We start from the raw sequence: 13,113 nt of genomic DNA, 5'->3' as shown, positions 1-13,113 counted from the left end.
AGCAATGAATACCCTGCTGAAGGCACTCACCAACAGCAAGGATGGGCTCATACTGTTTGATGTTTTTGGTGGTGAGGGGCGGGCACATGCGGATGGCGAAGGGAGGCAGAGGCAGCCCTGACAGAAGCCCTGTCAGCAGGAATTTGAGGTGCACTTCCTGCAGGAGTGAATTCCTTAGCTCTTCTCCAGGGCTTGCACCCTGCCCTGCTTAAAAGTGAAAGCTCTTGTTAGCATGAAATTTTAATTGGAGATGTTATAGAAAGTTTTCAGACAGAAATTTGTATAATATAAATTTGCAAACAATGTATAATAAGACACATTTCTTCCTCTTAAGCTTGGCATGATGAAACTTTTCTGAAGACTGGTTGCTGTTTAGAGTTCACAAAGAGGGGATGTGTCAGATAAATTGGCTTCCAAGATTAGTTAGAAAAAATCAAAGTGTTTTGTCCAAATTCCATTCTAAAATACTTTTTATCCTCAAAGAAAATGAACTTGGAACATTGATCCTCAACATAAAATCCTCAAGAGTATTCATTTGATGATTTCTTTAGCAAACAGGAATTCTTCTATTTCAGAGTTACTATTAGAATATAATTCTAAAAAATACAAGTTTTAAAGTAAGATAAGATGTACAAAATGATTCAAAACCATAAGAAATTAGTAGCAGTGGGATCAATGGAAGAAATTCTTACCAATCATGTTGTCTAACGAGAGGTCTGGAAGTTTATTTTGGAATGCTCCTACAGGGATTCCACAGAAGGAGACTGGGGAATACAGAGGTGAAGCACTGGAACTGCTGCAAGAGAAATGGGACCAAGTTCCTCATGCAGGCACCATCTCCATCCCCAAGGGACTCAAACTTGCCCTTCATTTTGGGCAGCCTTGGCAGCTGTGTCCTGCTGGGCTGGGGCAGCTCTGTGTCATCAGCTAAGAGCACAGACTTACCTGCCTCTTATAATATTATGTTTTTCCTGACAAAGATCAAGGTTTTAGAAATAACCCATAAGAATAAAAGAAGTAAAAACCAATTTAGATTCTAAACAGCTTTCCTGGATATGCAGCACAAGGAATCCATCTAGCACTATTTTTGGGAACACTAAAAATAAAAACACTAAATCTCTGATGAGCAACAAGAGGATCTATGTTGAAAACCTGGAACTACTGACATTTAAAAGAACTCTATTTCTTTTAGGGCAGTAAGTTATTTCTTTTATTCCATAGGACTTTGAAGGGTTATTGCAGCAGAACAACCTGAATACATTGACTGTTCCAAGCACTGTATCACTTCCCACAGTATTTTGAGAGACTGCTCCAAATCTAAAATTCTAAAGGCTCTGTGTATAAAAACATTTTTTATGCCACCATATTCCAGTCACCTACTGTGCAGCTTCATATTGCTCAGTGTCAAATTCACACAAATCCAGCAGAAAGCCATTCCTCTACTAAAAATGTAGTTCTTTACAGACTCATTTTGGTCCTTACATGTGACTGAAAGTGAGGGATTCATTCCTAAGGGAAGTTATATGGTCTGAAAAAGCCAAATGAGAGGAAAATGCTCCCCCAAAATAAAACAGATAGTCATTCTAACTTTTGTCTTCTCAGTCCAGAGACTCAGTGTGGAACTGCCTATAAAAAAAAAAATTGAGTAAATACAGTTCCTGCACTTCCTCAAAGGAAGGGAACTGATCTGTCTGGAGGACATAATTTGTTCCTCTTCCTTCACTCCCACACATGCAGAGCACATGAAACACTTCCAGGCACAGAAGGATCACTGTTGCCTTTAAAATACAAAAAAATACTGAACACCACTTGGAAAAAAAAAAAGGAACTTTGGCAAGAAAAGTAAATCTCGTTACCTGTTGCGCACATTTCTGCCAGAAATGCTGGATTTTAATTCCCAGATCATCACCCTGCCATCGCTGACTATGAGGGCTGCAGCATTCTCATTCACTGGGCAACACACCATGCTGAAGGGTCGCACTGTTTTGGTCACCCTGATGGCATCACACTGACTTCTTAAATCATAAACCAGCTCCTGAGCTGGCTCTGGATCTGCAACACAACAGCCCACAGAGAACAGTCTGAGTGAAAGATATGGGATGGGAGCAATCAACAAAAGGGGAAATGTGAAGGATGATTGAGCACTTGGACTGAAATCCCTGTGCTTCCTGTGCAACAATCAGGAAAAGCAACCAAAAACAACACACTCTTGATCTTGCTGTACACAACAAAGCTCTGGAAAGTTCTCCAAAATGTAATTATATACATGTATTTAGATGTATATACTTTATAGATACATATAATTGATATTTCTAAAATATACATATATTTTGAATATTTAATATCTTATTCCATTTGAATCTTGAAAAACCTAAAACAGTAACTGTTGCATAGCTGGACAGAACCTGCTCTCCCACAATCCAAAACTCCAGGTTTATTGGTGAACTTGGAAGCCAGTAATGTAGCTCAATAGAAATCAGCAAACTCTCCAAACCAAAATGAACAAACAGAACTCACAGTGTTTTCCCTTTTTTCCAGTCTCCACCATTACATTTAAAAGACCATTCTTAGTAACATTTCATGAGACAAAAATTTAATAATTCAGATTTTAATCTAAATTTAAGCCCACATCTTAGGTCTAAAATCAATCTTTCCAATTGACCAAATTACTTCCAAAAGCTTGTGTTTGTCAAAAAAACGTTTTTTTCTTTCAGATAAAAAGAACACACTAATATTTTATTTAAAACATTACTGTACATGTGCCTATTAAGCCACTTACTAATGTAAGTATTAGTCAGCAATTAAAGGGTATTCAGGATATTAATATATATAATATATATATTAATATCCTGAACACCCTTTAATTGCTGACTAATACCTACATTATATAATTATAATAAATAATAAATATAATTATAATAAATACTTATATATTTAATATAATTAATATAATCTATTTCACACTTAATATCAGGGAATTCAAAAGCTTTTTGAATTTGTTTTCAGAATTTGTTCTGGGAATTTGTTGTGGGAAAATACAGCATAAATTTAAATTTAAATTCAACATATAAGAGACAGAACACTAGAAGGACACAAGATTCACCATCCTGTAGGAGGCATGATGGTCATTACTGGTGTTTAATTATTAATTAAAATGCATCAAAGTTAATTTCTGGACATTTTTGACACAAAACTCACCTGGCTCCTCATTTGGAGTTGCAGTGATGCTGCAGTTGGATCTGCGAACCCTCAACGTGATACAACCATTTTCATGGAGGCAAAATAACCCATCCCTCTGGAAACAAGGGATTACCTGGGCAAAGAGGTGGCTGTTAGATTGCATTTTCAAAATCTTACCCTTTGCAAAGGACACTTGCAAGGGAGCCCACAATTCCTGATGTTTGAGCAAATCATTAAAAATTTTACCATTAAGGCAATACTTCCACGAATTTCTTCAGCTACAGGATTTGTCACTGAGGAAATCAATTATTGGAATAAATAATTGAAAAAAATTGAAAGTCTACCTCACCTGTATGAAGGCACCCCTGTCCTTTCAATAGCAATCACACCCACTGTCTGATTCACTTCCAAGTCAAGAATCAGAATTTCCCTGGGATACAGTAAGAGCATGTAGTTTCTTTTGGAAGGCAAATATGACAACTGAAGACAGTCATTGAGTGTTACAGATTCAGCACTGTAAAATCAGACATGAACTTTTATCAGGGTGTGTAATGAACAGATCAAATTCAAAATAAAATTTAAAGTTTCATTTTTCCTGCAACTGCATTTTTTCAAGCAACCTCTATTTTGATCACAAGCAACTGCAGATTTCCATTTCTCTGTCAGAGCAGTGCAAAGCACCACTGACTTCCAAAACCACATTCTGTTGACTTTTGTCTAAATAAGATCACAGAGTAATTTTAACAATTGCACTTCATTCAAATGGAACCAGTGTAATTCCTGCACATCTCAAATCCAAAGCAATTCACTTAGGAACAGTGCTGGCTGCCCTGACATTTACTGGCATTCATGGGAAATTACCCTCAGACACACTGCTCACCTCCATTTGAAATCTTGTGTATATTGCCTTAGAGCCTTTAACCTCAGTACATTGACAACATCAAGTACACAAAGCATTATCTGAGAAGTATTTGCAACCTACCTTGGTTTTTCATTACTGATGAGGATTTTGACTTTATCAAGGGCCTTTTTGGCTCCTGTAGCAGCAGCCAGCTTGTTGTGAGAAGGACTGGAATGAGGACTGGAGATGTAAACTTTCTTCCCTGAGCTGGCAGGAGCTTTGGAAGGGGAGAAGTCAGAGATGAACACTATTCCTTCACTGGTGAGCACTGCACCAAGAAAGAAAAACAGCACAATTCAGCCTGCAATTTGACTGTGGCATTCCATTTTAATGACATTTTGGTGAGGAGAAATTCTAATAACTTTGCTAATACTGTATCAGATAGAAAACTCCTAATTCTAGACAACCAGCACTTTCTAACTGAAAGAGCACCAGATGATCCATTAAAATCAATTAACATCAAAAACCCCTCAACTTTTATATTAGAAACTATGTATTTCTGGCAGAAACTCAGTTATTCTCTCTCACCAACTGTTTTTCCTTAAGATTCACAATTCAAACAGAAGACAGAACACACACTGACTGTATCACCATTTTTTGTTCTCATTCAGTGCACTGCTCAAATAATCATTAATTCACATTATTTATGTTGCAGTACAAAGCTCAACTGTGCAGCTGAAGTGTTTACAGAAGGTTAAATGATATGGCAGATAAAAAAATCCCTAAACTACAAAGGCTGAAAACTGCACTGTCTCATTACAGGTCAGGAGTGATGAAGCTAAATTCAAGAATAAAATGGTTAATCTCCTATTTCTCTCAGTTTCTCTCTGCTAAAATTAATACATCTGCACTGCATCCCCCTTGATATCTGGATCACTTCTGGTACTGATCTCCCACTGAGTCCTCAAAAATCCATTCTGTTGAAAATATTCTTGGTCTACTTATCTCACTGGCTTCTCCCTCAGCACCCATCCCTCAATAGCCTTTTACATTTGACAGGGCTCTCTATCCTTGCCTTCCTCCAGCTGCCTCTACACAGTTCACATTTCCTTTTGTAAAGCCTCAAACTTTTCAGATCTCTAACTTCTCCCCTCATGCCTGCTTTCCCCCTTCCCACACAGCAGCACCTTCTGAACTAAGATTCCACACTGGCCAAAGGCTCCCTCTTTGCTTTCTGACTTCTTACTGGCATTTCTGACATTATTCTCTCCAATCCATTACTTTCAGTTTCAAACATTTACATTCCAGTTTAACAATTTTCCTGCTCACACATATCCAGGCCCCACTGTTTCATACATATAAACTTACAAGCCAAATGTGAGGGATCAAAGGGGTCAAATGAAAAAGACAGGATATTTTCAGCATAACTCTTCTTCCAAAGTTTAGTGCCTGTGTCTGCATTCCACAGTACAATATAATTTGGTGGGTGAACAGCAAGCAGTAAATCTCTGGAAGCATCTTGATTCCACAGCCACTGCATGTCTGTCAAAAGAAATAGGGAACAAAATTAATATTTGGGATGGTATCAGTTTAAACCTGGACACAAAAATCTTCTTCACACTAAAACCTTTAATCAGTCTTAAGCTCAAGACTAAAATGAAACTGAGTATAACACTCAGCCCTTTCAGAGGTGGTAAGAGCTTTCCCTGGTTTCACAGAAAATAAAAGGTTCCGTCTGGTCTGAAAAACTGTAGAAATCTTCAAATGGCAGGGTCAGGACTTCTTTAAACCTTCAGTGAATCGGTGTCAGGAGTAAATAAAGTCCAATTTATAATGCACATAAACAAAAAGTGATGAAACTAAAATGAACTGTAGACAACAAAAAAAAATTCAGTGGCCCAGTATGAGATTTAAAAAGTTGCATTTTCTTTCACAGGATTTATAAAACAGAATAATAACAAAAACCAAACAACTTAATTTTATAAGAGGACTTTTATATAATAGATTTTAAAAGCCCATCAGGTATAACATAAGCACCATCACAAATTTTTAAATGCCCCAAAATATCCCACCTCCAGCTGAAGAGCAGGAAGATGTACTTGACATAGTAAATGTTATTATTTCAATCAATAATGTTCATAAAAATAGAATCAAATTTAATTTTTGTCACAAGAATTTGAAAAACATCACCATAATGAATTAAATCTCACAGCATTCCTCTGGGGGACAGTAAATCTTCCATTTACAAGCAAACACACAGAGGGCTAGTAATCACAACAGGAAAATTCCCTGTCAGAACTGAGCAGAGTTTATAAAAGGCAGGTGATGGATTTGGCCCCAATGCTCCATAAAACAACTCCCAGCTCACCAGCAGGCACTATCCTTACCTTGGATGGGCTTTGAGTGCTCCTGGATTTCACAGCGAGCTGTTCCTGTGGCCACATCCCACACAATGATTTTCCCTGTGGCATCAGCAGAAGCCAAACGTAAGGAATATGGAGAGCCAATATTGTGGTGGTAATTTTCCTTAGCCCATTTAACCTGAAAATGCAGATGGGGATTGGTTAAAGGAGACAAATGGATGGCACAGGCACCATAGTTCATGTTTTTCAGATCATGAACTCAATAAAAAAGCACAGTAATAGTCAATGCCAAGAGCACCTGTGACATACCTTTAGGCCACCATCACCTGTGCAAATTGAAGGCAGGTCAGCACTGTGCTGCATGACTGCATGGCTGATATTCTCCAATTACATAAATCAACAATACCTGTTCCTGAAGCTAACTACAACAATCCAAACATATCAACCATGTAGATCAAGAATTTACTCAAATATTTAGAGGAAACCAAATGGCAATGTTTAAGGTTTTGTGGGCACCCACAAACCTAAACCCACTGACTTGCAATCAAATGAAAGCTGAGAAATTATCATTTAATTTTTATACACATCCTAAAACATGCAATTTTCCTAGTCTGACAAATGTATTGTGGTATTGGTGAGGAAGGAAGGTTAGTCTTTAATTTATGTGTTGTCTCATAAGAAAACAAAACCAAGTTATTGCTGATATTTGCTACATTTCTGGTTATTTTGCCACATTGCCACCACTGATTTCCAGGTACCACTTTCCAGTTTGGGATTTCAAGCTGCACAGGCTTGTAAATTGGCAATACTTGTGAGAAATCTGTGTCTGAAATCTGAAACACTGTGTCTACAACTCCTCTCAGATTACAAGGGGAGGGATAACACTGACTTCTTCCTTATCTACCCCACATGTTTTTTCCTATCTGCTTTTAAGGTGAACTTCTGCCCCAGGACAGACTGTAGACAGTGGCAGCACACAATCTCTATAAACTCAAAGTATGTTTCTACCAGAATCACAAAGAATTCTTTAGAGACTCTCCTCTACCTACAAATTTCATTTTTGCAATTCCTGCTTCCCTGCTGTTCAAGAAAGAACTACCCCTGAGGATATCTGCAGGTGGCTGTGTAACTGTAATTGTAAAAACCCACAAAGCCATTTATTTCTCAGTTAAATGCATATTACTTCAAAGCAAATTTCAATTCTGGAAGATATCCTTTCTCAAGGGAGGAGCTGTCACTAAGCTCAAAACAAGAAAAAAGGAGATCTTTATATGACCAGCCCTGAGCAGAGCCCATGTGGTGCTCCCACCCCATGAACCTCTTTCCTCTCTGCAGTCACACTGATCCAACAAGCCCCCACATAGGATCTGACCAAAAAAGAAATTATTTTCTAGCAGTATTAGTCACTGTCTACTTGGCTTCAAAATACAGCAGAATCAGGTGAGTGTTTTAAAATTTTCACCACTCATACCACCTCATTTATGAAGCCTTATTATCACAGCTTATTAATGCATCAAAAAGGATGCATTAATAAACATAATTTCAGTCCTCTCATTCTTGTGATGGATTAAAAACTTCCCTTGTAATTAGATTTTCTTCCATAAAAGTATGCTTTCAATACTCTTTGTAAAGGTAAAATCAGATATAATCCACTCCACACAAAGTCTTCAGTTCTGTGAATTCTGTGAATACAAACAGCATTTGGACAGATGGACAACTGACATGGATCCATTTTCAGGGAAGTTTTCACCTATTCCATACAAAGTAGAACAGGCAAAGGAGAGGATGCATTTAAAGGAAAACAGCAAAATGGACTGTAAAGGGATTATGAAACAATTGTGTTTTCTTTCTTTTCTTCATAACAGATGTGGTGTGATTTGGAATTTTTCAGAACTGAGGCACAGGTTTTTGGGGAGAAGATCCCCAGTGCACTGAGTTTGCTGGCATGGAACTCCAAGGAGTTTAAGCCAGACTTACACAGCAGATTTCTTACAGATCCATTCCAGCTTATTTGTGCTCTTAGCATTTACAAACTCTTAAAAAAAAACCCAGGAATTGAAGAAAATTTCTTAGCAATGTAAAGGTATCTGCAATGATCATGGCCCCATAATCATTTCCTGTATAATGCCTATTTTTTCACATAGAAGGGAATTTTTTTTCATTATTCCACCTCATAAATTAGCCATTTTCTTACAGTCTATTTCTGCTCATAAAGCTTCAGGTAGTGGCTTTGAAAAATTAACTCACAAACTGGACTTCAGCACTTCTGTTCTCTTCTGTTCCTGTTGAAATAATGGAACTTCTCAAAGCTAGTGAATGTAACAAAACTCATTTAAATGCTATCACTGCATATATCAAACACTAATTTTGCTACAATTTGTTACCTAAGATAATCAAAAATGTTAAAGCAGAAGACACATTCAACCTTCTTCTACTACAAAAAGATCCCACTAAAAACCCCCCTCCCTAAGACTCTATTATTCTTCATAAATTATTGACAGCCTTCTAATAAATACAGCACTTGTGCCAAGGAGCATCAAACACATCTGCCAGCCAAACAATCCTCTAAACCCAAAGTGAAATCTGTCATTGTTCACAATCCAAGAAAAGATGAACCAAAGAAATATACACCTGTTCCACACTCACCGAAAGTCAAACTCTGCAATTTCAAGTCAAGGACCTTCAAAGGAAAGTACAGGTACCCTGCACTTAAACTAAAATTTTAGCCATTTTATATCACTAAATTAATGTACAGTTTTGCCTGCTATTGCTCCTTTTCTATAGGTGAGAAAACAAGGAAAAGCTTTAAAGTAACTTCCTAGACAAATGGTGCACTTCTCCCAACAGGGAGGATCAGAAAGGGCAGCAGCAGAGAGCTTCATTTGATATTTTGTAGTGTTCCTTTGAAACCTCTTATCCCACAAACATGTTCTGTAACACTAACACACGTTTCCAGATATATTATCTTTTATATTCTACATCTTCTAGCAAGATATACCATCAACCTCAACTCAAATTTCAGCATGCATGATGTGACTTAGCTGCAGAAGAGGTCAGGTAAAACATTTGTATTTCACATCAGATTTCATGTCAAAATCCTATCAATGAACATCATGTCAAGTACTTACAGCGATTTAGAAGGATAACATAAACAGCAGAAGCAAGCAATATACCATAAACCAGGAACATCTCACCTTGACAACACTGGCTTTGTGTCTTTCCAAGACCTGCAAGGTCTGAGCAGAGTTGGCATCCACTACGAGCACGAGGGAATGGCATCCATAGGCAATCAAACCTTGCCAGCCCCTGGGAGAGCACAGAGCATCATCAACAAGGAAAACACAACAAAACTCTTCACATCAGGAATGAGGGGCTTTTTTGCTAAGCTGAATCCATGCTACTAGACACCCTATTTGATGTTTATCATATCATATTTAGTAACATAAAAGCTTTATAAAATAATATTGCATTGTCTGCGGGAGCCCTAAGCCACCACAGAGCAACTCTTTGTGTCAAAGCACCTCAGAATCTTCGAACTTCTAAGTTTAAAAAATCACATAGGAATTAATGAAGAGCATTCCTAAATTTTAGATGTAAGAACATAGATAAGAAATACATTTGCAATGATATAATTAATTGTATATCTTTTTTTATTTATTACTTATTTATAAACAAAAAAGTAGCACGTCAAGAGTCATTACAGGAACAGTGAAAATCTGCCGAGGCTTGTCTGACTTCAGGAGAAGTTAAGCACAGAATCACAGGATGGTTTGGGATGGAAGGGACCTTAAATCTCACCCAGTGCCACCCCTGCCATGGCAGGGACACCTTCCACTGTCCCAGGTGCTCCAAGCCCAGTGTCCAGCCTGGCCTTGGGCACTGCCAGGGATGCAGGGGCAGCCACAGCTGCTCTGGGCACCCTGTGCGAGGGCCTCACACCCTCACAGGGAACAATTCCTTCCTGGTATCTGATCCCAACTATTCTGCTTCAATGGGCACCCGCATGTCACTGCCGGGGGGGCTGGGCCGCGCTCGTCCCTGGGCACGGCTCTGTCCCTGCCCCGGGCCGGCCAGCGGCACTCCCGGCCTCTCCCGGGCCGGATCCATCGCTACCCCGGCCGCGATTCCCGCGGCTGTTTGGGGCTCTGCGGAGGCCGGGCCGGAGCCGAGTCCGACCCGCGGCTGCGGCCAAGGGACCGCGGGGGGACCCGGCACCCCCCGCCCGCCCGGCCCGGCCCGGCCCGGCCCGGCCCTCACCAGTCCGCCGCGCCCCGGTTGGGCGCGCTCAGGGCGCCCGTCAGGGTCCGTGCCGGCAGTTTGATGTTGACGGTGAAGCGCTGCATGGCGAGGCTGGCGGGGAGCGGAGCCCGGCGGGGGCGCCCCAGCCGCGGCCGCCGGTGCCGAGCCCGCGGCCCTGCCGGCACCGCCCCGCAGGAAGCGCCGCCTCGGCGCCGTCGCCGCCGCCCGCTCCGCCGGGGCCCCGCGGCCCGGGAACGGCAGTTCCGCCGCCCTGCCCTGCCCTGCCCTGCCCTGCCCTGCCCCGCGCCGCCCTGGCCTGGCCTGGCCTGCTGGCCCGGGTCTCAGAGCGGTTCGGGTCGCAGGGACCTCTGGAGATCATCCACGGCAGCGGCACCCGGGCAGGTGGCGCGGAACGCGGCCAGGTGGGCTGGAGTGCCCTCAGGCAAGGGAGATCCCCGCCCTCCCTGTGCTGCTGTCCCGCCTTCAATGTGAAGAATTCCTCCTCATGCTGAGCTGGAACTTCTTGCGTTTTAGTTTTTGGCCGTCGCTCCTCATCCTGTCGCTACCACTGAAGAGTCTGGCACCATCCTCTGGCACCCCTTAGAGATATTTAAATGCGTTGCTGAGATCCACTCTCATTCTTCCGTAGCCCAAACACTCCCTCAGTCTCTCCTCAACAGAGAGATGCTCCAGACCCCTCATCATCTTTGGGCCATCTCAGCATCTTCGTGGCTTGCACTGAGGAAGCCAGGAGCTGTCACGGAAGGGTTCCCCAGATGTGCCACCCATGGCCGGGGACACAGTGTTGGTTGTGCATCCATGGCTGGGAGGGGAAGGAGCCGAGAGATGCCAGAGCCTCCAGCTCCAGGGATGCTCGTGCTCCTTTTCAGGCTGCAGCCTGGGCCACCTCACTGGGAAAAGGGCTTCCTGTCCCATCTCCAGCTGCTTGGATGCTGCAGGACTGCCAGAACATTTTTTTTTTCACCTTAGTGAAAAGCTCCAAAGTACCTCTTCAGGAACAAAACACAGTGACAGATCTCTGTCTGTCACAGCGGCACGCATTGCACCACAAGGCACAATCCAACCTCCAGCTGTCCCCAAGGTGTCACTCAGGCCAGGTAAAGTCACCTGGGATGACACATCCCTGTGCAGGAGCACTGGACATTTGCACTGGAGCACACCAGGCTGCAGAGCATTGAAGTTGGACTCAATAATCCCAAAGGTCTTTTCCAACCCGATTGTGTAATTCTGTGAAGCTTCTAAGCCAATTTTCTGTGCCACAGCATTAATAAGATGACAAGAATTATGTACTTGCAAACTCATTATTTAACATACATGGGCCGTTGGGGTGTTTGTTTCTCTTTGGAATTATAATTGTAATTGTTTATTTGTTATATTTTGTGGAGAAGAAGATGCCACTAGATGGCCAGAGTTGGCAAGAATGCCAGCTACCCACTCTTACATTGCTGCAGTGACACTTTTGTCACAGAAGATGCAATAATGCTGATCCTCTTTTCCCCTCTTTTCATTCTAATCACAATTGAATTTGTACAAGTGGGAATTCAAGAAAAAACCTGCAGCTGATGCCTTTTTCCATTCTAAAGAATTCTGCTCTTGAAGCACAGAACATCACTCACTGCCACTTCCAGGTCACCCTGCCATTGGAACTTTTTTCTTGAAACTGTCTCACCCCAAAAGATTTCTCTCTACTTTTAAAACTGAAAAATACCTGCTTGGGGAAGTAAAAAGCTTTTTTGTTCCCTTTTCTTTGTCATTATTTGAGGACTACATGATCTGCACCTCTGGCAATCAATTTTGTAAGAGCCTGAGCAGCTACTAGCTTCATTAATTTTAGTTATTTTTGCTAATGGTGTGTTTTTACTCTGTGTCCTTGGGCAACATTCTTCTGCTCATGTTTTTGGTTATTTTCTTGCTTTGTTGGATGTGTGAGAAGGGTCTTTTGCAACTTTTATTGTACAATAGAAACAGAAGCTTTTCTTGACAGTTTTCTATCCATTTTCTTGACATCAGAAAAGCAAGCAATGAGTGAAATGCCTGAAGGAAATAGATACTTCAAGGCAGTTGGAGATAAGGACAGATACCAGAAAAAGGGAAGCAAAGGAGGAAATGAAGGCTGTGTCACCAATTGGTTGGAAAAAAAAAAGAATCTGAGTGGTTTTCAGGGTCAGATAGGGTGAAAATCAGAGTGCATGAGCCATGTCAATACAGACTGAAGATTCATGAGGGGGATAGGGAGGAGATGAGGAAGAGGTTTGTGAACAATGATAAGGATCATTGGAAGAGCTGAAAGGAATAGGAACGTGCACTGGATGAACTGATTCCACTTCTGATCCACAGCTACTCACCAACACTGAGTACTCAAACTGATGCACAGCAAATGGATGTGAACTAAAGATGTTCAGAGATGTTAAATTCCTATTTTGAGGTGCTTAACTGGATGTCGTATTTCACATCTTATTGTTAATTTAA

General features: G+C 41.2%; 1 protein-coding gene across 1 annotated transcript in view; it reads right to left on the bottom strand.

Moving 5' to 3' along the window:
• The window catches only part of WDR11 (WD repeat domain 11), a 36,154-nt gene extending 25,386 nt beyond the window's left edge, over positions 1-10,768 (bottom strand). Inside the window, exons 1-10 of the mRNA XM_036385623.2 lie at positions 10,642-10,768; positions 9,579-9,690; positions 6,409-6,562; positions 5,390-5,563; positions 4,163-4,349; positions 3,530-3,694; positions 3,199-3,329; positions 1,857-2,052; positions 693-796; positions 31-204 (exon numbers count right to left, since the gene is read on the bottom strand). Of these exons, the coding sequence (XP_036241516.1) occupies positions 31-204; positions 693-796; positions 1,857-2,052; positions 3,199-3,329; positions 3,530-3,694; positions 4,163-4,349; positions 5,390-5,563; positions 6,409-6,562; positions 9,579-9,690; positions 10,642-10,727 (1,483 nt within the window). The 5' untranslated portion in view covers positions 10,728-10,768. The remainder of the gene's footprint in view (positions 1-30; positions 205-692; positions 797-1,856; positions 2,053-3,198; positions 3,330-3,529; positions 3,695-4,162; positions 4,350-5,389; positions 5,564-6,408; positions 6,563-9,578; positions 9,691-10,641) is intronic.
• Between the last annotated feature and the right edge of the window lie 2,345 nt (positions 10,769-13,113).

This window comes from Molothrus ater, chromosome 8, assembly GCF_012460135.2.
Source record: "Molothrus ater isolate BHLD 08-10-18 breed brown headed cowbird chromosome 8, BPBGC_Mater_1.1, whole genome shotgun sequence".
In the NCBI taxonomy this organism is placed as follows: Eukaryota; Metazoa; Chordata; class Aves; order Passeriformes; family Icteridae; genus Molothrus; species Molothrus ater.
The sequence above is the reverse complement of the archived record's forward strand: the minus strand, read 5'-3'. Positions and strand labels throughout refer to the sequence as shown.